Source organism: Meles meles, chromosome 4 (assembly GCF_922984935.1).
Source record: "Meles meles chromosome 4, mMelMel3.1 paternal haplotype, whole genome shotgun sequence".
Taxonomy (NCBI): Eukaryota; Metazoa; Chordata; class Mammalia; order Carnivora; family Mustelidae; genus Meles; species Meles meles.
The window spans coordinates 106578522-106600444 of NC_060069.1; the positions used below are offsets into that span (position 1 = coordinate 106578522).

Sequence of the window (21923 nt, forward strand, 5' to 3'; positions counted from 1 at the left end):
CCAGCATTTTCTTGTTGATGTTCAAATTCACAGATGTAGCAGAGTACAGAGATGAGAAATGAAGTAAACATCATGTTCTAAAACAATTTACCTTTTGTCTGCATCTCTGCAGAAAGTTTTGGGAGGAACAGCTAAAATACTAGGTGATTTATAAAATACTAGGTGATCTATATAACATGAACTAAGAACAAATGTAGCTGAGGACTAATCTTTCTGGGGGCTGGACTAAAGTAAAGTATCTTTAATAGGTAGTCAAGGATCTCAGGTCCTTTCCAGCTCTAAAGTTCAATGAGTCCCTTTATGAATCTCGTCCCCCTCCATCATGGAAATGGGGATAGTTATTATCACAGTATGAGATGAAATGGATCTTAGAGTAAAAGATGATTAAATGGACATTGTACCTAAGTGAGGTTGAGAAGTAAAATAAACATTAGGAATGTGATATAGTGAATTTGTAATACAGAGCCAGAATTAGAATCAGAGGTCTTAGAAATGATCTGGTCCAAATTTTTCCATTTACAGATGAAAGATCTGAGTTACAAACATAATACATAGTATAATTTTAGCAAAATGCAAAGAAAAGTAAATGGATAGAACTATCATTATCATTAAACACCTCAATAAATGGACAAAGCTGTAAAATGTAAAACTGTTTAACAAATGTAGAGTTCACCAACATATGCAAAGAATTCAAGAGTGTGTTAATACTAATATTGCTTCCACTTTAATCTCACACAGGTAATTCACAAAAAAAAATACTAAGATGCACTTCATAATTGAATTTTGTAAACATTAAAATTCAGAAATTCTGTATATATATTCCATATTGCAACACAAAATTAGGAATCTAAAATATTCTCTAGAGAGTACCCAACCCCATGTAAATTTTAGAATGTCCTCTTAAATAAACATTCTTGAATTTATTTTAAAAAAATATTTAATATGTAATAAAGCATACAGATATCGGGGGATGCCTCCAAAGCAGTACAAAAACCAAGAGTTCTTATCCTGGGATCTATGGATCTGTAGTCTTTGGGAATACTTGAAGGCCATGAAATTGAGGGCAGATTTTTTTCCTGCATATGTTATCCATTTCTGGGGAGAGGGAGAGGGTCATCAAATTCTTAAAAGAATTAAGAGGAACAAAAGGATAAAAATGATTTTGTCTAAATCTTATGGAAATTTTTGCACAGATTTTCATTATTTCATTTCAGTTCATTTCATTGCATTGTATAACTTATGTTAGTGAGAAAAGGAAAGAGAAATATTAAGTAGCTAATTGAATTTTTTTCTTAAAGTGTTTAGAAAGAGAACAAAAAGAAATAAGGAAACAATAAAAACACAGCGGAGATTAATAATTGATACTATTTGTCTCCAATGAAATTAATAAAGATTAACAAGAATAAGATGTAATTCTCGCAAGGGCATGTAAGAAGTGCACCCTTACACACTGTGGAGGAAGTATAACTGGATAGAACATTCCTGGAAATTTGGTAATCTGCATCAAGAGGCTAAAAGTTTATCTTCATTTTAGAGTCAACATTTTTGGTCAGGAAAAGCAATCATTAACATCAAAGAAAAGTTCTAGGACTTACATCACAGAGTCACTTAAAGTACTAAAAAATAAGTGACTTAAAAGAGGAAAAGTTTTAAATAAATTAACGCAATGGAATACATACTTGCCAAAAATGAGTGGTCGACAAACATGTTTTCTCTATGGTGGCAAGTGAAAAAAAATAGGGTCAGGAATAATACATGCTGTTTAATAGAAGTTCTTTCAATACGTAATAATAGGATGTTAAAATAACATACAGCCCAACCACCAAAAGGATCCAAAGGAAGTACTGGATTATAGGCAAAATTTACAAAGGAAGTAGTTTCACTTCAAAGGCTTAAAACCATCAGGAGAATTTTGAGCAGGATCGTTAGAGAGGATTTCTTGGGTAAGAGCACTCAAGCCAGTAGCATGGGGATTTAAGGAGACCATGGAGTTTTGGGCAACACTGTGTTCCATTGTTTGAATCTGAGAAATCCATATGAAACAGACCGTGGCAGCAGAGTCGAGGGATATGGTTTAGGAAGTGTCGCATGCCCAGAATTCGTTGGGACGGAGGTTTTTTTTGTAGATCAGATATGGGGGGGAGGGCGGGGGAGCTGATATAGAGTTGTCTTGGATCTTGTCCAGCTGAGCCCCTTCTTCACCTCAGAAGAAGAGGGAACTAGAAGTAGAACCAGAGAGTGGTTCCCAACCATGAACGAGGTTGCCCTCCTTCTTCCCCAGGGGACACGTGGCAATGTTGGGAGGCATTCTGGTTGTCAGCGGGGCAGTGAGTGGGGGAGGGCATGGTGCAGCTGCTCTCTATTGTTTAGAGCCCAGGGGTGGATGTTAAACATTCTCCAATGCACAGGACAATCCTGAACAAGAAAGAATTGTCTAGTCTGAAATATCAGTTGTGCAGATATTGAGAAACTCAGACCTAGAACCTGTAGAAGGAGCCTTGAGGGGTCAGCTGGAATCAAAATGCCTGACGCATGTCTAGGGAATTGCAGGAGAGAGTCTCAGTAATGAAGGGGAGGCACAGTCTCAGATAAAGAGGGGATTTCCAACATCTGCCATCCGGAGAGCTCTGACACTCGGTAGCCATGACCGTGCCTGCCAAGTCAGAGGTGTCCTGCTCCCCCTTCTCTCTTACCTCCTCCTGCTCCCACTCAAAGAGTTGTAAGAGAAGGGCTTAGCAAAATGCAGGAGAAAGTGAGAGAACCATGAGAGACTATGGACTCTGAAAATCAATCTGAGGGTTTTGGAGGTGAGGGGTGGGAAGTTGGGTTAGCCTGGTGGTGGGTATTATGGAGGGCACGTATTGCATGGACATTGGGTGTGGTGCATAAACAATGAATTCTGGTACACTGAAAAGAAATTTAAAAAATAAAAAATTATAAGAAAAAGTACAGATATGCTAAATAAGGGGGAAAAGAAGAAAACAAGCCATGCCTCCTTGCCTGTCCCCCAACCATGTTTCTCCTGTAAGAAGAGGGAAAACACAGGCAACACTGACAACTCCCTCTGAAAATACCCCTTCAGGTCTATCAACCTTCCAGTCAATCCTTCATTCTCACTTACGTTGCCCAGAGATGGGTGACAGACAAATCCTAGAAATTGTGTAATCTTTTATTATGACGTACACATGTGGTCTAGCATCCCTTCAGGCTCAACCTGAAGATGCCTAGCCAAATTTTCTAAGCTTTTGAGACCTCTTTCAAGACACCGAGAAACACTAAAAATGTCCAATAGGGTACTACATATATGCAACCATTATTCTAAGTATCACCCTATATTTGACTGTGAGACTGTGACTTGCTAAGGCCAGGAGTTGTGCATTACCTCTCTTCGCTCTGGCTAATCCTGGATTCAGCTTCCGTAATGCTTGAGAAGCAGGAGAGGAGATAGTCCTATTGCAGACTGTGCCCTCAATTAAAACATGTTGCCAGTGGTTTTTCTAAAGATCCCTTCATGTTCAATCAAGATAGTTATGTTCAGATTCCCAGACGACTACTCTCTCTCTTCATCTCTCTTTCTTTTCGTTATGCATTTCTACGTCAAATATTGGTCACTTAATTTAATCACCTGGAGATGGGGGAGAAGTAGGCCATGGTTAAATTTTCCCTCCAGGAAGGCTGGAAATGTCATTTTCCCTGGGTCCCCTGACAGCCGTAATGATGAAGGTGCTGGCAGGATGTGAGAGAAATACCGTGTCCTTCCAAGGCATACATATCTGTCTTCCCAGTCGATCATTCCACAAAAGGGCAAAAAGGACCAGAGGTGCCAGTGTCAGAAGCTAGAGGGGAAGCCTTAGATGCGTACAGAATATCCTTTCATGTTTCTCCATAAAATCAATGATAATTGGTCTGAAGTTGAGAGCATTGTCTGTTTTCTAGGTCCAGAATTCTTACGACAGTGGCTGCTACAATTTTTTTTTCCCCAGTAGACTTTTTTGCATCTTTTGTGACCTAATATGTTGAATGGATCCCTTCCTGCTATATAATATCAAACTTCAGATTGTATTCAGTTAATTAAATTTCTAAGCCTCATTACCCTGAACTGACATATAATCTTTTTATTTATTTTTCACAACTAGAACAGGTTGGACAGCCAAAATGACATGAACATATCCTCAAATGCTGTCACTTTGTGGGTAGAAATGTCACAAAAATGTAATTGCTTCCAGCAAAGTTGAACTTTCTGATTTAATTTCTCTTTGCAGGCTGTACAGGCCCTCAACGGCCAACAGACTCTGAGTCCTGAAGAATTTACTGACTTGGTTTTTCATAAGATCGATATAAACAATGATGGTAAGGCAATTACTCTCCTTGGGCTCACGTTTTGAAAAAATCTACAAAGTAGTACATGGTGGTGTGGGAATGCCATTAGGCAAAAGCATGAACCTTTCAAGAAAATCCTAGTTTTGGTATCACTTGGGCTTCATAATTTGGCCAATTCAATGTTCTCCAGTCAGTACAATTCAATTGAGTAACTATTTATTGAAAATACACACACACACACACACACATGAATATTTTCAGTTCACGATGCTTGACACTTTGGGATACATGAACAAAGTAATGGAAGGTACAAGGAAAGAAAAGTGGGAAAATATGATTTGAAGGACTCTATTGTTCTAGTAATTATTACTTTCTACTGGAGGTGTCACATCAACTTGCCAATAAACTCAAGTGTTCCATAGTATAAAAATCATTTCTCCAATTGTGTAATTTACCTCTACTATCAGATTTTCCCCTTCCCTTTGAATACACACTTCTGGGAAGAGTTGTTGTATTTGCCTTCATTTCTGTTCTTCATACCTTTTCTACATTTCTACTCTTTCTGCTCATTTTTCCATCTGCCATTGCTACCCTTAAATCTGGCTTCCTCTTTAGCTCAGAGAAGGTACACTTCTTGTTCAGAAGCTGAGTGAAAGGGAAGATGCAGACATTCTAGGAGAAGGGGGAATGCTTACACCGAAAGACTGATCTCCGTAAACAGATAGTGGAGCATATTGATTGGAGATTGAGGCAGCCTATCTAGGAATGTTCCTTGAAAACAGAAAGTTTGACATTGTGGAAAATGTGAAGTTAGTAGGTGATTTAAGTGGGGAAAAGGGATGGATATGAGGTACTGGGACTCCAGCCGTGGTTGTCATCAATCCAAGGTAACTTTTCCCAAAGAACCAACATGCCCGCCATAGGTCACTTCTTGTAATGGACACTAGAGGGCAGTAGACACCCATGTTGAGTGTGGCAGATTGCAGGTGTCTACAGTGGCCTCTCAGTCTGGCAGGATGGAATGGTGAGGGGGCTGGGAGGCAGTTCACATGAAACCGCCATTATGAATGAGCCGAACAACTGGACAAGAGTATAAATCTCAGAATAACACTTTAGAAATATATCAATAGCCTTAATCTCCCTCTTAGGACCTGGTCCTAGGTTGCTTCACTTTAATTTCAAGTCAGCACGCTCATTTTCGAATTGACCAAGATCAGAGCCATTTGGTTGTAATCACTTATATTTGGGTCTACCTAGATTGAGGGTAAAATAAGTCAGTTCTTGTGAAAACTTGCAAAACACAGATTCTGACTACCCAGAATTGACAAGGAAACTAAGTGAAGGTAGACAAGGATCAGAGGAATGGAGAGTGGAAGATCTTAGGAGGTAATGACAATTTTATTTAAAATACGCAACTGGAAATTCTAATCACCAAACAGGACAAATACTGTAGGTTTTGTTCTGTTTTAGTTTGTTTTTTTTTTTTTAAAGATTTTATTTATTTATTTGATAGACAGAGATCACAAGTAGGCAGAGAGAGAGGGAAGCAGGCTCCCTGCTGAGCAGAGAGCCCTATTCGGGTCTCAATTCCAGGACCCTGAGACCATGACCCAAGCTGAAGGCAGAGGCTTAACCCACTGAGCCACCCAGGTGCCCCTCTGTTTTAGTTTTTAATCTTAGAGGTGCTGGAGTCTGGCAGGGATTAGAGCAGAGATGATAAAACATTTCAGGCCGGGGCTGAAATCATTGACCAAAGGACAAGTATCATGGAAATAGAAGGGTCATTGTGAGTGTTTCAGATTTAGTAATACAATGAAGGTCAAAAGGGCAGGTCAAGAATGTTTGAAAATAACTCTGGATCCTGCATCTAGGGATGGAAGGGGGGGGGGGGAGGAAAAGTGACCTCTCCTGGAGAAGTATGAGGATTGTGTTCTCCTTGAGAAGGGGCTTGATTTCCATTAGTGTGAAAGAACAGATAATGTGTTCCAGAAAACAGAAAATGATGCAGGACTCTCTACTTATTATCTAAACAGCCTCCTTACAAAGAAAATACAAAGAACCAGTAAAATGGGAGAATGTGATGGGAAGGGCCTAGAAAAAGAATGAAAGGGTTGCAAAAGGATGCAAATCTAGAAGAACGAAAGTGTTTTCTTGGTCAATAACTAAGGCTACCTGCAGCCCAGGAAATGGGCTCTTTGATCTGAAAGAATATGTCGAAAGAAAGAGAATACATTATGGTTTCTGGAATGGCTTATAGAACTAATCATGCAAATCATTTCCTCTGATGGAAATTTGTATTTAAGAAAAAAGATGTATATCATTCTCTTTACAATGAAGATATCAAATAAACTAGTTGCATTTTGGAACAACAGTGAATCACTGTTTCTTGGCAAGTGCATATACAGAACTGAAACTGATAGAATTTGCTTTTATATGCAAATTATTGGAGGTTGTTGTATCATCTCATCAAGAGACAGCTGGATCATTCTCTATATCAAGAAAAGGATGCTGAAATTGTACATTTGGACAAAGACAGATCAGAGCATCAGAAGGCAAGGAAAAGAAAGTAATGAAGACATAGAAGATTGATATTTGCAGAAGTATAAAAGGATTTTCCCAGTATTTGACATAGGAAAATAAAGTGTTTCACTCACACATGAGAGTAAGCACCACTGGGGAAAATGTCTATTTATCTTTGTACAGATCTAAGTGTATATACCTCGCATAAGACTTTTTAAATTGTTGATTATCATTGTTATCAAAACATTAGTGTTGGGAGAAGTAGAAATGTTAGTGAAGTTTACCAGAATAGTGTTGACTATGTGCTAATGTATTTTTTAATTTTTCAAACTGAAAAGCAATCATACTACTGGTATCTGATAATCCAGTGAATGTTGAAACCAAAGATAAAGAGATCACAATACACCAGGATACAACTTTAGGAACATAGACGGACATCCCAATTTGACTGCAAATTTTTTATGACAGAATGACCAACATCAAATTTGTTGGGACAAAAAAATACACAACAGCTATGAAGTATTCTATACGTGATTATCATGGTAGTTAGCAAATCAAAGTTGGAAAATAAATCAAAAGAGAGGCATAGGATAAATGTTAAGAAAACAAAAAGATGAGATTCTACAAACTCCATGAGGGCAAGAACTATTTCTGTTTTATGTACTTTGGTATTTCTTGCATGTTCACACTTCCTGATATGTACTAGTAGCTTTATGAATAGTTGTTAGATGAATGAGTGGTAAGAAGATGTCATGAAAAGTGAAGGAAGAAACAAGCATAACATGCAATTTTAAAAAAAAGATTTATTTCTTTATTGGAGAGAGAGAGAGCAAGAGAATGAGAAAGAGAGCACTTGCACACACTAGTGGGGGAAGGGGCAGAGGGAGAGAGGGACAAGCAGACTCCTCACTGAGTAGGGAACACAAAGCAGGGCTCCATTCTAGAGCCCTGAGATCAAGACCTGAGCTGAATTCAAGAATCAGATGCTTAACTGACTGAACCATATAGGCCCCCCACAACATGCAATGTTATCTGTGGGAGGAGAGATAACATCTGCAATGTTATCTGTCTAGACTACTTTGGAAATTAACATATGTGTGTGTATGCTCACTTCACAAAATTTAAGTGCAATTGATTAGCAGGAGTTAATTACTCCTGGAAAGTGAAACTGCAGGGACAGAAAGAGATTATGGGGGGATTCTTTCATTTCATTACACCTTTTTGTAGTGCTTAAGTTTTGTATCATGAGCATGTATTATTGTAATAATTCAACAAGAAATTTTTTATTCTTATATTATGAACAAAAGCATCAGGAAGGAAAACTTGAAGAGAATGACAAAGACAGAAGATTGAAGTTCAATATTCAATGTTATTGAGGAATGAAAACAGGCAGGACAGCAAGACAAGTCAGGATAAATGATTAAGCATGGAATTCTGCAGCCTTTCCTGCAGGGAGAATAGCGAGCGTGTTCTACCATCCACTGCCTCGGAGTCGTTCTTGACATGATTTAGGAAGATTTATAGTTGCTGTTCACAATGTAAGTGCAGAAAACGTCCAGAAGTTCAACCTGCACCAAACAGGACAGGGGGCGGCGGAGATGTCAGTGGCTCATAATACTAAACTGTGAAAGTGAGAAGAGACAGAACAAGGCCAAAGAGGAAATGAAAGAGGTGATTATTGGGTGGATATCTTGGGTAAAAGAAAACAGGGACAGGACATGAAGACATTTTATTGAGCAGTTACCCAGAAGGACCACTGTTGTCAGCCAGAACATTGTAGAAAGCCGCAAGAGTCACAGCGACTCAAGCTGGGAAGCAGAACTACCAGGAAGAGGGCATCGGGTTTTCTCCTACAAGAGAAGAAACTGCTGCACTTAAAAACTGGGCCATAGAATGCTGCTAAATGCCGCTAGCGCCACCTTGCTAGTGACTACAAAACTGTGTCCTGTAAAATCTTCACTGGCGCCGGCCCTTGAAAATCTGGTTGTTCTCATCTCCTGAGACCCTGCCACCAACCTTCCCCCCGCCCCCCGCTCCCCCGTTCCCATTTCTGCTAACTTCCCAGCCCCACTACACTATTCACCAACTTCTAATTTAAAAGCATTGGAAAGAATTGACAAGAAGTCCTTTATACAGGCTGGTTTCTTTTAAAACCAGGTTGACTTCTTTAGAGCAAAAATGATAACGCGGGTTTGTATAGGAAATCTTGGCTTTTCTTTTGAGGGGAGCAGGTAGGAGGCCTTTTTTGGTTTTGTTATGAAAGATAATGGGGAGAAATACAGGACCCAGGAATATCAACAAGATAACCAGATTGCAAAAAGAAGTCTAAAGAAAATATTCACATATTTCATCAATTCACATTTTCATCAGTGATATTTCACCAATTCACTATATCATTAATGAAGCTGCTGAAATCGGTAGTGGGTGATGGACGAGCATTGACCTTCAGGGTCCCCAGGAGGAGAGAAAGTATCCACAAACACAACCAACAACACTAAATCATGTAGCTATAAATGACGTGTATATGTATATTTCAACGTGTAAAAATAAAATTGTGTTCTTTTGAATTATGCCTTACCAATCCTGAAATGTGTCTTGAAATATACAACAAAATAATACAAACTCAAACAATTGTTTGAGGTCCTTTTGAGCTCTGTGATCTCCAGCTCAGTCACCTCTTACTGGCTTTGGCTCTATGCTGGTAGATTTTTTTTTTTTTTTTTTTGAAGGAAGCTTCGGGACCTGCATAGGCGATAGTTTTTAGACAGATTCAGAAATCATCCTTTTAATTTGTTTGGGCATAAATCTGCAGGCAAATTAAAAGGGATTAGGAAGCAATGTTTAAGAGCATCAGATAAAAGAAAGCAGTTTGTCAGCATGTTTTCTGAGCACCTGTCACATTCCAGAACGGTAGCGTCGGAGGAAATGGCACTTGTAGCTGGGGCTTACTACATGTTTGGTAAGTGAACGAATGATAAGTCTGAGAGGGAAAAGAGGAAAATTCCAAAGTAAGTACTTTAAATAGAAATAGTAAATGTTGTCAGTTGCTATAGGTAGAAATTGGCTTAATTTCAAACAAAATTTTTATGGTAAGTAGTTAGGTAACATGAAAAAAAATATGCAGAGTTCACACATGTTTTGAGAAAAGAGAAAAAACAACAGCGAAGACTTCCATCCTCTAATTTGCTAAGGGAGTAGAACTTAAAAGTTCTCATCACAAGAAAAAAAGAAGTGTAAATTGTAACTTATGTGCGGTGATGGATTTTGCAATATGTGCATGTATCAAATCGTTACGTTGTATACCTTAAACTGAAAGTGTTATATGTCAATTCTATCTCAATTTAAAAAAAAAATATTATGTGGGCAAAGTATAAAGAGAGAACAGAAAATGGAAATACAGATACATACATATTTGGGTAACATATATATTTGGGTATCATTCAGTGATAAAACAGCTTGGTGTTTTTAGAAAATGGGATTTTTTTCTGCTGTGAAAATATTTGAGAGTATAATAAAAATCCTTAAGTTAAAATAAAAAATAAAGAAACTTAAAAAGAGAAAAAAAAAAGTTTATAAAAGAAATTCCATCTTTTCTCTCTTTGCCATACCAGTAGCCTGTGTTGCTTTTTACTTGACATGGTGACTATACCCTCCACACCCTCAGACACAGCTCCTTCCTCCCGCACTGGTGACAGCGGACAAGTGTTATGACTGAGTGATCAAAACCCACTTCAGTTACCCCGTCTCCACTCTCACTTCTCTTTTGGTTATGCGAAGCCCCTAGAAATTTGAAAAATTTTTGCATGGGGAATTTAGCAGCTATGATATTCCTTTGCAAAAATTGATAAGATTGTTTTGTTGCTGTTGTTTATGGTTCCCATGACTCAACATGCCACACCATGGCTGTCCCTAGCCCCACACTTGCCACTCCTCATTTTCTTTTTTCTCCTTAACTTTGGTTCATTCCATTCCATGGTTATACATCCCCTGTGAGACATAGATGACTTCATGCTTACCCTGTGCGTCTTGCACAAACTTCTTTGGCATAAGGAAAACATAAGGAACAAAGCTTCAATTTCCATTCAAAAAACGTGTTTTAGAATTTTGCTACTGAAACCAAGAGGAACGTATCTTATGAGAATGTGATGATCCATGCTCATTTATATTTGAATAACTGTCGTGGTGTTTTGGATATTTGATTTTATCCACTAAAAAGTATCTCAGGTCCTGCTGAATGTTTGCCTCAGATGTTCATTCTCTAGTTACTGAATGTTCTTGGTTTGTCTTTGGCTGCCCTTCCACATAACCACAAATCCTATTTGGTACAATCGCTTTGAGATCAGAACTGCATCTATACCCCTTGACTTGAAGACATTCATGTGCAACCACATCCCAGCAGACTCTAAGCCTAGGGTGGGTGGTGGTCCAATGAGGCCAAAGAAAAGACCTGGAGACAGTGATCAAGACATAGGTTTTTTGTTTGTTTGTTTGCTTTGCTTTTTTGTTTTTCAAGATTTTATTATTTATTTGAGAGAAAGAGAGAAAGTGAGCATGAGCAGGTGAAGGACAGAGGGAGAAGGAGAGAGAAGCAGACTCCCCATTGAGCAGGGAGCCTGATGTGAGACAAGACAGAGGTTTATTGGGAGAAGTTACATATAGGGAATCCAGAAGCGGCCTCCTCATTGGAGCAACTGCTGTAGACATCCCTGTGCATCAAGTTTTATATCATAGTAATTTAACCTAGCAACTATTAGTGGCCCTTCCCCTCCTTGCATGGAGAGCGCTTCCAAGGAAACCAAGGTCTGCCACCTGGACACTTTTTTAAGGGAGATACTTCAGGTTGGCCAACCCCAGGGCTCCTGACCTTGAACACTAAACAATGCATTCTACAGCACATACTGCTTGATGGGAATAGAGAGAGAGGACAGGATCTTTACATTTTCAAGACAGCGATTAACAAGGGCATTTGGGGGTGCTTACACAAACTAGCTATCCAGCATGTACCATAAAGCTCATAATTATATCAAATGAGGCAGCAGAGAACCCCCCATCCTTCCAAAATGTTGAAAAGTTGTCTTGTGGGATGAGGCTTGTGGCAAAACATAACAGCCATGGTACATGGGTATAAAGCAATGGTTTTATAGCCTGGGACTGGCCAGGATGGGGCCATGGTTTAAGTCAAACTGATGAAATTAGGAATCAAAAATGAGAGGGGAGCCTGAGTGGCTCAGTTGGTTGAGTGTTGATCACAGCTCAGGTCTTGATCTCAGGGTCATAAGTTCAAGCTCCACACTGGGCTCCATGCTGGGCGTGAAGCCTACTTAAAAAAAAAATCAGAAAACAGCCTACCAATAATTATACATGGAATGAATCAACGTTTAACTTTTTTAGGGGTGCCTGGGTGGCTCAGTCAGTTAAGCGTCTGACTCTAGGTTTGGCTCAGGTCATGATCTCAGGGTCCTGAGATTGAGCCCCACTTTGAGCTCCACGCTCAGTGTGGAGTCTGCTTGTTCTTCTCCTTCCCCTTGCACATGCTTTCTGTGTCTCTCTCTTTCTCTCTGTCTCAAATAAATAAAATCTTAAAAAAAAAAAATGTTTAAACTTCCTCACAGCTTTGGATAGTCCCTGGAATTATCTCCTTTGAGAAGAAGGCTGAAAACAACCTTAAACATAGTCATTTCTTCCTGATCTTAGAAATCAGCAATATTCATGCTCCTATCACTTGCTCATATCCTCAGGATTAAATGTCAAATAATCAATACTGTGTAGAGACATGAATGTGTATGTGAACACAAGTACATTGCTAATGTTCTCAACTCAAAAAAAACAGATTGTAGTTGGGGCACCGGGGTGTTCAGTTGATTAAGTGTTGGACCCTCAGGTCATGATCTCAGGGTCATGAGCTTGAGCCCCGCGTCAGGGTCTGCACTGGCCACGGAGCATGCTTGAGATTCTCTCTCTCTTTCTCCATCTGCCCCTCCCCCTGCCCCTGATTGCATTCCCTCCCTGCCCCCCTTAAAAAAATTAGATTGTGCCCCTGGGGATAAAAATATATTCTATGTTAATAAAAATAAATAAATAAATAAATTAATTTTAAAAAATTAGATTGTATTTATCATCGATATTTTCACTGGCAACCCTACCATTGAATGCTTTTCTGTGTAAGGATATTCAAAGAATTGAGAGTCTGGTTGAGGTGAAAGGATGTCAGAAGAATATGAAAAAAAGTACCAGGGAATATATTGTATACACAAGTGATTGGTCTGAACAAAGCCTCTTGTTAATTGTTCATTTATTATTTTCTAGGAGAATTGACGTTAGAAGAATTTATCAATGGCACGGGAAAAGATCAAGATCTTCTGGAGATTGTTTCCAAGAGCTTTGACTTTTCTAATGTACTGAAAGTGATCTATAATGAGAAACAGTCAGACACAGATGGGAGGCTTCCTTCAAACCATGTGAGAAGGCTGATCTAGGGAAGGTGGAAATGAAGCAGCTGTGAGCCATGAGAATGCCTTTCCCAACTTTCAGTGGATGCAAGATTTCGGTTGAGAAGAGATGAAATTCTCTCATGTACATGCTATTGATTTCAGGTTTTTATTATAATTGGTATCGGCTTGTGAATACATCACTTAAGTCCCATGGATACTTCCATAAAAGATCTTAGGCAAAATAATTGTTCTTCTATCTATATTAGTGGTTTCTCTACAGATTAGAATATGATGATTAAACTGAAGGATTATCTCCATCCTTTCAAAATAGTGCTCACGTGTGTATTTCCTTGCACACCTAAATTAATCTGCATCTTGAAATAGACCTGGATAATCTGGGCAGTGTCTCCATACTTTAACATTCTTCTTAAACATGCGTTCAGCAAATATGTTTGCTGCCTCGTGGCTCCTGTTGTATCTCTCTACTATAAGTGACTGAGTTCCAGTCTATGGAGAAACTTTTTTCTTCCCTTTTTCTCTTATTCTTACCCTGAATTCTGTCTTGAATCAGTAATAATGTTCTGCTCCAAAGGAAAAGTCTTAAGCTCTGCAGTAAGAGGAGAAAATTTCAGGCTGGGCAATGAGAATGTTTCCACTGATTTGTTATAAATCCGGGTCCAGTTGTGCATGAAAATGGGATGCATCATCTGTAATTATTATGCCAGTTGGGGGTTTGATCAGAACAGCAGACAGCCAGGCTATGCAACAACAAGCACTTGACATTTTGAACGGTCCTGACATTATAGCTCTGACATTTCATTTTTTATATTCTTTCCAAAAAATGAAATGATGAATGAGATTTCTTGATGGGTTAGAACTTTTTCAGTTTTGGGTTCTATATCATGGGCCCATTAGTGCATCTGTCAATGCAAAGCTTTCTTGTGGAAACACAGTGGAGGCTGAAGAGCAGATGTGAGCTCTCTTTGTATTAAGACCTTTGTAATTATGCTTTCATATTCAGATTTGGTCTAAACACACACAACTGGAGCTACAAAGACAGACTTGGATGGCCCTGTCTCCCTCGTGGTTACAGATGTGGGTAAAATGTGGATTAGAGATATAGATGAGGCATGCATGGTGGTAGAAATAAAGTATAAATGGAGGTAGAGAAGTTGTAGATGAAGGTATAGATGAAAATGCAGAGGAAAGTAGTCTAGATGGGTGTGGAAATATTCTGTGGTTTTCCAAAAGATTTTGAGGAGATTCGCAAAGAAGTGCACAATGTATGTTGAAGAAAAAGTATTGCTGGTAGAGTAAAGTAAGAAAAATCTTCGCAGCCATGATGACACAGAGTCCTACTCATTTGCTGACAGTGGGTTACCCATTGGACTCTGAGCTTTCCAGCAGTAGAAGGGAAAGGAAAACATCATGACAGTCTTGCCCAAGCAACAGCCCCATCTTGGAAGTGGCATTTGATTTCATCACCCCCCTCCCCCGTTCCTCCGAGGCACCTAGTGTCCTTTCCACAGAAAACTGGGTCCTAGCATCCCCTTCCAACCTTCTATGTCCTAATAACTCCGACCTTTCCCCTTTGTTCTGCTAGCCAAGGAGGGCAGCTGCTTCCAGACATTTCTGTGTTGCTTCTTCAGTGTCCTCCCTTTACTTTTTCACTCCTCCAATGTCTTTCTCACTAATACCTTACATTAATGCTGTTAATCAGTGTGGTTTCTGTTTCCTTGGCTGGATCCTGACTGGTTCTGTGCCTTGACAGACTGAAAGGTCAGTCCTCATTCAGGTGTGCAACCCACCCCTCCTTTCCTTGCATGCCCTGATATTTGCTCTGGAGCCATGCTGAGTGGGCTTGTTTAATCCTAATGGCCCAGGGGTGTGGCTGTTATCCCCACTTCATGTCTGGCACCTGAGACGCAGAGAAGTGATACCACTTTCCTAGAGTCCCTGCCTGGTAGTGTCCCTTTAGCACCACCTATGGATTGAGCTTTATAGGGAAACAGCCCGCAAAGGAGAAAGGTACTGAGAAGGACACCAGTCTAGCATCACAGAACAAAAAATGGAAAGATAAAGTTGGAGCCAAGTGTACACAGCTTAATTATCAGCACATTTGGAAGGCAGCTGTGCTCACCACTATACCACCAACGCTGCACTATCAGCACATTTGGGATAGTTGGTGTGAGCCAAGTAGACACCTTAGAAACCCCCCCACCCAATAGTTTCTATACTCAGAGCATCCAAGGTCTGCTCTACCACAGGCCTCATCTTGTACTTTATGCTTTCAACCCTGTAGTTCTCCTCTGGCTTCACCCTGTTGCCTCTTACCTAGATCCTCTTCCACCCATCACCCCCTTTGGAATCATGACTGATTTGTCTAGTGCACCCAGGTTAGGTTTTGGTTTTTCCCTGGATCTGCTTCTTAGATTTCTAATCTCTGTTCCATGCCCTTTATGTGGTGGTCATGCCTCCCAAGTTGACCCCAGGGCTTATGGTGGAGAGGCCAGAGTGGTACCCCCTTTTCTTTTCAAAGAAGAGCTTCATCTGTAAGCAGGGCAGACAGGTCCACATAGTACAACCTTGTTAGCTTCTTAGGGAACAAGGTTAGTGGGTACAGAGAATGTGAAGATACTAGCTGCTTGTGATAAGAAAACAGTTCAGAAAATAGTTACTGCCCCATAGTTTTGCTGAGGATAGTCCTAAGAAGGGGAAAAGTCTGAAATTCAGGTACAGAAGAATTAGATTAATTCATGGTAAGGTAAGATAGAAGAAAAGGGGGAGGGTCAGAAAAACAGAACTACATCCTTTCCCTCAAGTCTCCATCTCTCTCTCTCTCTCTCTCTTTTAAGATTTCTTTATTTAAGAGACAGAGAGAGAGAGAGGATAAGTGGGAGGGGCCGAGGGAGAGGGAGAGAATCTGGAGCAGACCCTGCCTGAGTGTGAGGATGATCTCATGACCCTGAGATCATGACCCAAGATGAAATCAAGAGTTGGAGTCTTAACCGACTGAGCCACACAGGTGTCCCTCTCAAGTCTCCATCTCTTAAGGTCTGTCTCCCCAAGATCATGTTCCTTCTCCATGCTTTCCTCTGTAACTTAGTGCCATGAGCCTGGTCCAGGAAATAGTCCTAATCTACATACGAAATCACGTTACTTGAATGAACTGGGGATTTTAAAATAAATCCCTTCCTCCTTCAGATGATAAGTTTTAAGTAGAACCTACTGCCCAGTGACTTTTTTTGGCAGGTTTTTTTTTTTAAATTTTTAAATTTAAACAGAATTCCATGTGTTTCCCCCCAGTGATTTTACAGTAAAATTTCAAGTAAGGAATTTTATGACAAGTAGGGCCTAGTGTGTGAAGAACTTCAACAACCTTAGGTTAATGTTTAGACTATCACTTCCATTTACCAAGGGGCAGTGTTCAACCAGCATTATAACCATCTAATGAGAACCAGCATCCTCCAAAACATTCTTCTCTTTGTTCCTACAATGGCTTGATGTTCTGAAGGAAAGACACTATTTTAAAGAGATAAGGTATTAAAAGATTTGATAATCTTATAAATAAAAGTGACACCCCCCCAGGAGATTAAAGTCATATTAAATCTCTCTATAGATTTGAAGATGCACCAGGAAGATGGCCTGCTTCTTTGCTCCCAAATCTTGAGAAAGAAAGGAAGAAAAAAGAGGAAGAGAGATGAGTGGCAGCTGGTCCAGGATAAGAACAAGCTGTAATATGATTTCTCTTCTTTCTCCTCATGTCAGTAGCTGATGACCAGCTGCTCCTTCAATTAAGCTTTGGTTCTTTCTGGCAGGACATTGGAACATTTCACCTGGAGAAACACCTGCTGATACAGAACAGGGGTTTAGATCCCAAGGGTAGGCTGTGGGGGCAGGAGAATGGTTTAAGTGGGGCAAATATTTCCTTTTGTTTATTCCCAAAATGTGTTGGCACAAATGTAATGTGGAATTAAATGAGAAAAGTGGTTTGTTTAAAATTAAATATATGGCTGAAAGGCAAAGTGAAGGGACCTAAAGGAAGGACTAGCACACTAAAGAGACAACATGACGGCTGGAGACAGCTGCTGCTCTGCCTACACTCCACCCCCCATTTATATTAGAATAACCTTTAAACATGAAAATGAAATACAGAAAAGTCCTGACATTTAAAACCAAGCAAGGATCTTATGCTTGCTTAAGAAATCTAAATCATTAAAACTGTGTGGACAGGGAATAGCTTTTTTAATACTTGGAGTTTGTTTCTGGGGACAGCTGTAGGTAAGCAAAATTGGACATTCAAATAAAAGGCAGAGAATACCAAGCTTTATCCGTGGGATAATGGACAACCCTGAGAAAGATATTTAGGGAGGCAGAATTGCTTGATGGAGTCAGCACAGGACTGAGACCACATGTGGATTCCTGGGACCTCCAGCAGGCCGTTTGCCCTTCCAGGTCTTGGATCCTCAGCTTTCCAGAGAGACGACAAATCTCTGAGGTCCCTTCACCTCCATTCTTTTTTTAATTCCATCAAACCTTAATGATGTAGGGAATGACACCTCAGTACCTCAAAAAGATTATTAGTTACCTAAAAACAAAATTTATGGAACAAATTGTATCTGATATAACTTGCATGAAAGCCCAGATTTTTTTTTTTTTAACTGATGGTCAGTGAGTTTCAGGTTGCCACCTGTAGCCTCTCTGTTGTCTCCAGTTCTTACTTTTTGTCCATACCCCTCATTCTGAGTGGCTCTTCAGCATGTATAGAACAGTGGGTTAGTGATAGACTTCCTACCTAGAAGTCACCTGAAAATATTTTTCAGAATAAAAAAAAGCAATATCCCTGGTAATTCTTTTTTTTTTAATTTTTATTTATTTATTTGAGAGAGAGAGAGAGAGCATGAGCTAGGGGAGAGGGGCAGAAGGAGAAGCAGACACCTCGCCAAGCAAGGATCCTGATGAAGGACTCAATCCCAGGACCCCAGAATCATGACCCAAGCTGAAGGCAGATACTCAACTGTCTGAGCCACGCAGGTGCCCCATCTCTGGTGATTCTAATGCATGGCCAGGTATGAAAACCACAGTCATTCACATGTCCTCTGTGAGAGACCCTTCTCTATGGTCACCCTGAAAAGACCACTGTCCATCTGACACGACATGAGATAACATAGGTAAGCACCCAGCACAGTGTGTGGTATGTTACATACTTACTACATACTTAGTCCATGTTTGTTCCTCTAACTTTTTGCACTTTTCAAAGCTTAGCTACATGGAGCTAAGGTTATTTCTTAGGGATTAGTTTCCATTCTGACCTAGAGGGAGGCTCGTTCTTGTCCCAGACACTTTAATATCTCTGTTCTCAAGTCACGTTTAATCGGTCCTTCTAATGAGGTCTGAGAAAACAATTATCTATAAAGTATTACCTCTGAGTGGGCAAAATCTTTAAAGTGCCCACAGGGAACGGCCCCTCAAGCTGTCAGTTATACAGACTTTAAGATTTTCCTCATGCTGTTAACATGACAATGTGCCCTCATCCATTTTCGGGCAAAAAAATCTAATGAGACTGTGCACTTGGTCTTTCCACCAGCACATATGTTCATTTTTTTGCTCAGAAACTTTACATTTCTAGAACATGTATACTTTTAATGAGCATTTTAGGAAATATAATAAAAAACTATACTATACTACAGATAATATAAAAGCTAGTAACTCATTATTATAGTGTACATGTTATGATCATTTAATCTGTATTATTTAGAACAACATATATGAGAATATTAAGTAAAAATATATCTGGAACTTCACTTCTTTCTCTACCAAACTGTCATCCTCCACACTACCAGCCTGCTCTCTGCTGCCATTGTCTCTTACCTGGATTATTATAGCAACCTCCTAACTAGTCTCCTTGCTTCCATGCCTGTCCCTCCACAATCTTCTGTCAGTAGAGCAGCCAGAGGCATCCAACGAATGCATAAGGGTGGATCTTGTCATTCCAAACCCCCAGTGGGAGTAGCCTTCAGATCCTTACCTCATCTGCTCCTCTCCTCTCCCCACCCCTTCCCTCCCCTCCCCTCCCCTCCTCTCCTCTCCTCTCCTCTTTCTCACCTCATTTGTTGCTTCTCTTCCCTCATTCACACCATTTCAGCCATGACGGCCCCTTTTCTCTTCCTAAAACACACCAGTCACCAGCCCTCCTCAGGGACTTCTTTCTTGCTGTTCTGTCTGCCTGGGAGTCTTTGCCCCAGATGCTATTTCTCTCACTTCCTTTAAGCTATTGCTCAATTGTCACCTTCTCAGTGAGGTCTCCTCCCCATCCCCCAACCTTTCTAACATCGCAAATGTACCTTCCCTCCACCCCCCACACTCCCAAGGCCCCTTTTCTGCTTAAATTTATCCCATAGTACTATCATCTTCCAACCTGTTCTGTTGTTGCTTATTTTGTTTATTCTTTGCCTCTCCCCATTAGAACACAAATTCCACACGGCAGAGATTTTTGGCTGCTTGGTTTATTAACGTACAACACTGAAGACGGAGCCTGGCACACAGCAAGCACTCAGCAACTATTTCTTGAATGAATAGAGGAACTACGACACTTGCCAATGATTATGCATCTCAGTCATGATAGAGACAACAGAACTTTCTTTCTTCTCTTTGCTCTCTTTCCCAAGTCATGTGTCCCTTCATTGTGTCATAAAGGTCATAATGGAAAAAAAAATTTTTTTATTATCCTTAAATTAGTTTCCATGGGAACTCATAATCCAACTGATGCTGCCATTTTAAAAAATGCTTTTGAAATTGGCTTTTAAGCAGTTTCTTGATCACACAAGAAAATCATTATGTTATCATCATATTATCATCACAGCTGGCTGATGGTTTTGTTTTGTGGTTTGTCCATTTTTGTAACCTAAATAATATTTGTTTATCTACACTCTGGCTACCTTACTTGACTACAAATGATTTCTGGCTCTTCTCAGAATTTAAAATATATTCTCAAAGAGTGGAATGATATGCCATCACTGAGAGCAAAATGCTTCTCAAAATATGAGTAGATTCTTAAATACTTAAAAATCTAAACAAATGAACAAACAAACAAACCACCTAACCCATTGGATCAAAACTTAAAGGTAAATGATAAGTTGAATTTATTTGTACAAATGTGACAAAGATCTAAAATATAAAAGTTCAGATGAATTTATAAGAAAAATACCCAGACTCTGAAGATGGGAAAGTTATCAGGATAGAAAATTTGCAAAGGCACGAGTACAACTGATTACTACAACAAACACAGAAAAGAGTTTTCAAAGTCACAACTAACAGGGGGAAAAAGTCCACCACAAATTAAAACAAACTTAGAAATAGTTCCACATAGCATATCAAATTTAAATTTTCTTTTAAAACTCAATCATAGAGGCGCCTGGGTGGCTCAGAGGGTTAAAGCCTCTGCCTTGGGCTCAGGTCACGATCTCGGGGTCCTGGGATGGAGCCCCGCAACATCGGGCTCTCTGCTCAGCAGGGAGCCTGCTTCCCTTCCTCTCTCTCTGTCTGCCTCTCTGCCTACTTGTGATCTCTCTGTTAAATAAATAAATAAAATCTTAAAAAAAAAACCCTCAATCATAAGATGGTAATAATAGGGGAAATGGGATAACAGATACAAAAGATTTCTTTTATTTTTGTAACTTTCCTGTACATTTCAAATTAGTTCAAAAATAACAACAACAACAAAGATGGGTGCTCTGTTGTGTTTCATTGCCCTGTCTATTCCCACATTCTCCATTCTCCTTAATTACTATAGTATCAAGATAGTCTTGATATCTGGTATCTGCCTTCTTTGCAGTTGTCTCACTATTCTTGATCCTTGTATTCCCACACAAAATGTAACAACAGCTTGCCATTTTCTGCAAAATCGCTGTTGGGATTTTCCATTAGAATTACAATGAATTTATAGGTCAGTGTGGGGAGAATTAACCGTATAAGGTAGGGGCTATACCAAAGTATTGTGTATATATCTGCCTCTGTTTTGGCTCCCTGAGCTCCTTTCTCAGTTCCTGTATATCAGGTAAAGCTGGACCTGATCAGAGCTTGGATCCCTCCAGATTTACTGTCTTGTCTGATGGGTGTACACCCTATTTTTCCACTTGGAGTATTCCCTACTGATAAAATTTTAATCCAGTGTGGCAAATAAAGCTTGTCTTTCTGTTTTCTAAACCAAGTACCATTTTAGCTGGTGTGTGTATGTATCATGGTTTAAATTGATGACTCTGCTTATACCAGTTTAGGATGTGGATTAATTCCAATGTAGTATCAACAGCAGAAACTTAGCTCAAAATAGCTGAAGTCAAAAAGGGAATCTACTCCTCACAGAAATATGCAGGCGGCTAAATACAAAGGATGTTATCAGCATTCTGGATCTCTTCCCTCTGCGTGTCTCTGTTCATTCCCCATATTTCCTAGAGGCTGGATCGTCATGAATGAATCTAATCTAAATTATTCTTACAATTCTCCATTCCAGAGGAAGAGGCTCTCTCTCTCTCTCTCCTTTCCTTATCTCCGCCCCTCTCCCTTAAGCACCCATATATCAAATCTGAGGGAAGACTGACTTTCCTGCTTGGGCCGTTTCCTGCATCAATCACTGTGGATGGGGAGATGGAGGAC

General features: G+C 39.7%; 1 protein-coding gene across 1 annotated transcript in view; it reads left to right on the plus strand.

Annotated features, from left to right (window-relative positions):
* The window catches only part of GUCA1C (guanylate cyclase activator 1C), a 29737-nt gene extending 16174 nt beyond the window's left edge, over positions 1-13563 (plus strand). The window contains exons 3-4 of the mRNA XM_046003536.1: positions 4263-4350; positions 13147-13563. Of these exons, the coding sequence (XP_045859492.1) occupies positions 4263-4350; positions 13147-13316 (258 nt within the window). The 3' untranslated portion in view covers positions 13317-13563. The remainder of the gene's footprint in view (positions 1-4262; positions 4351-13146) is intronic.
* The last annotated feature ends 8360 nt before the right edge of the window (positions 13564-21923 follow it).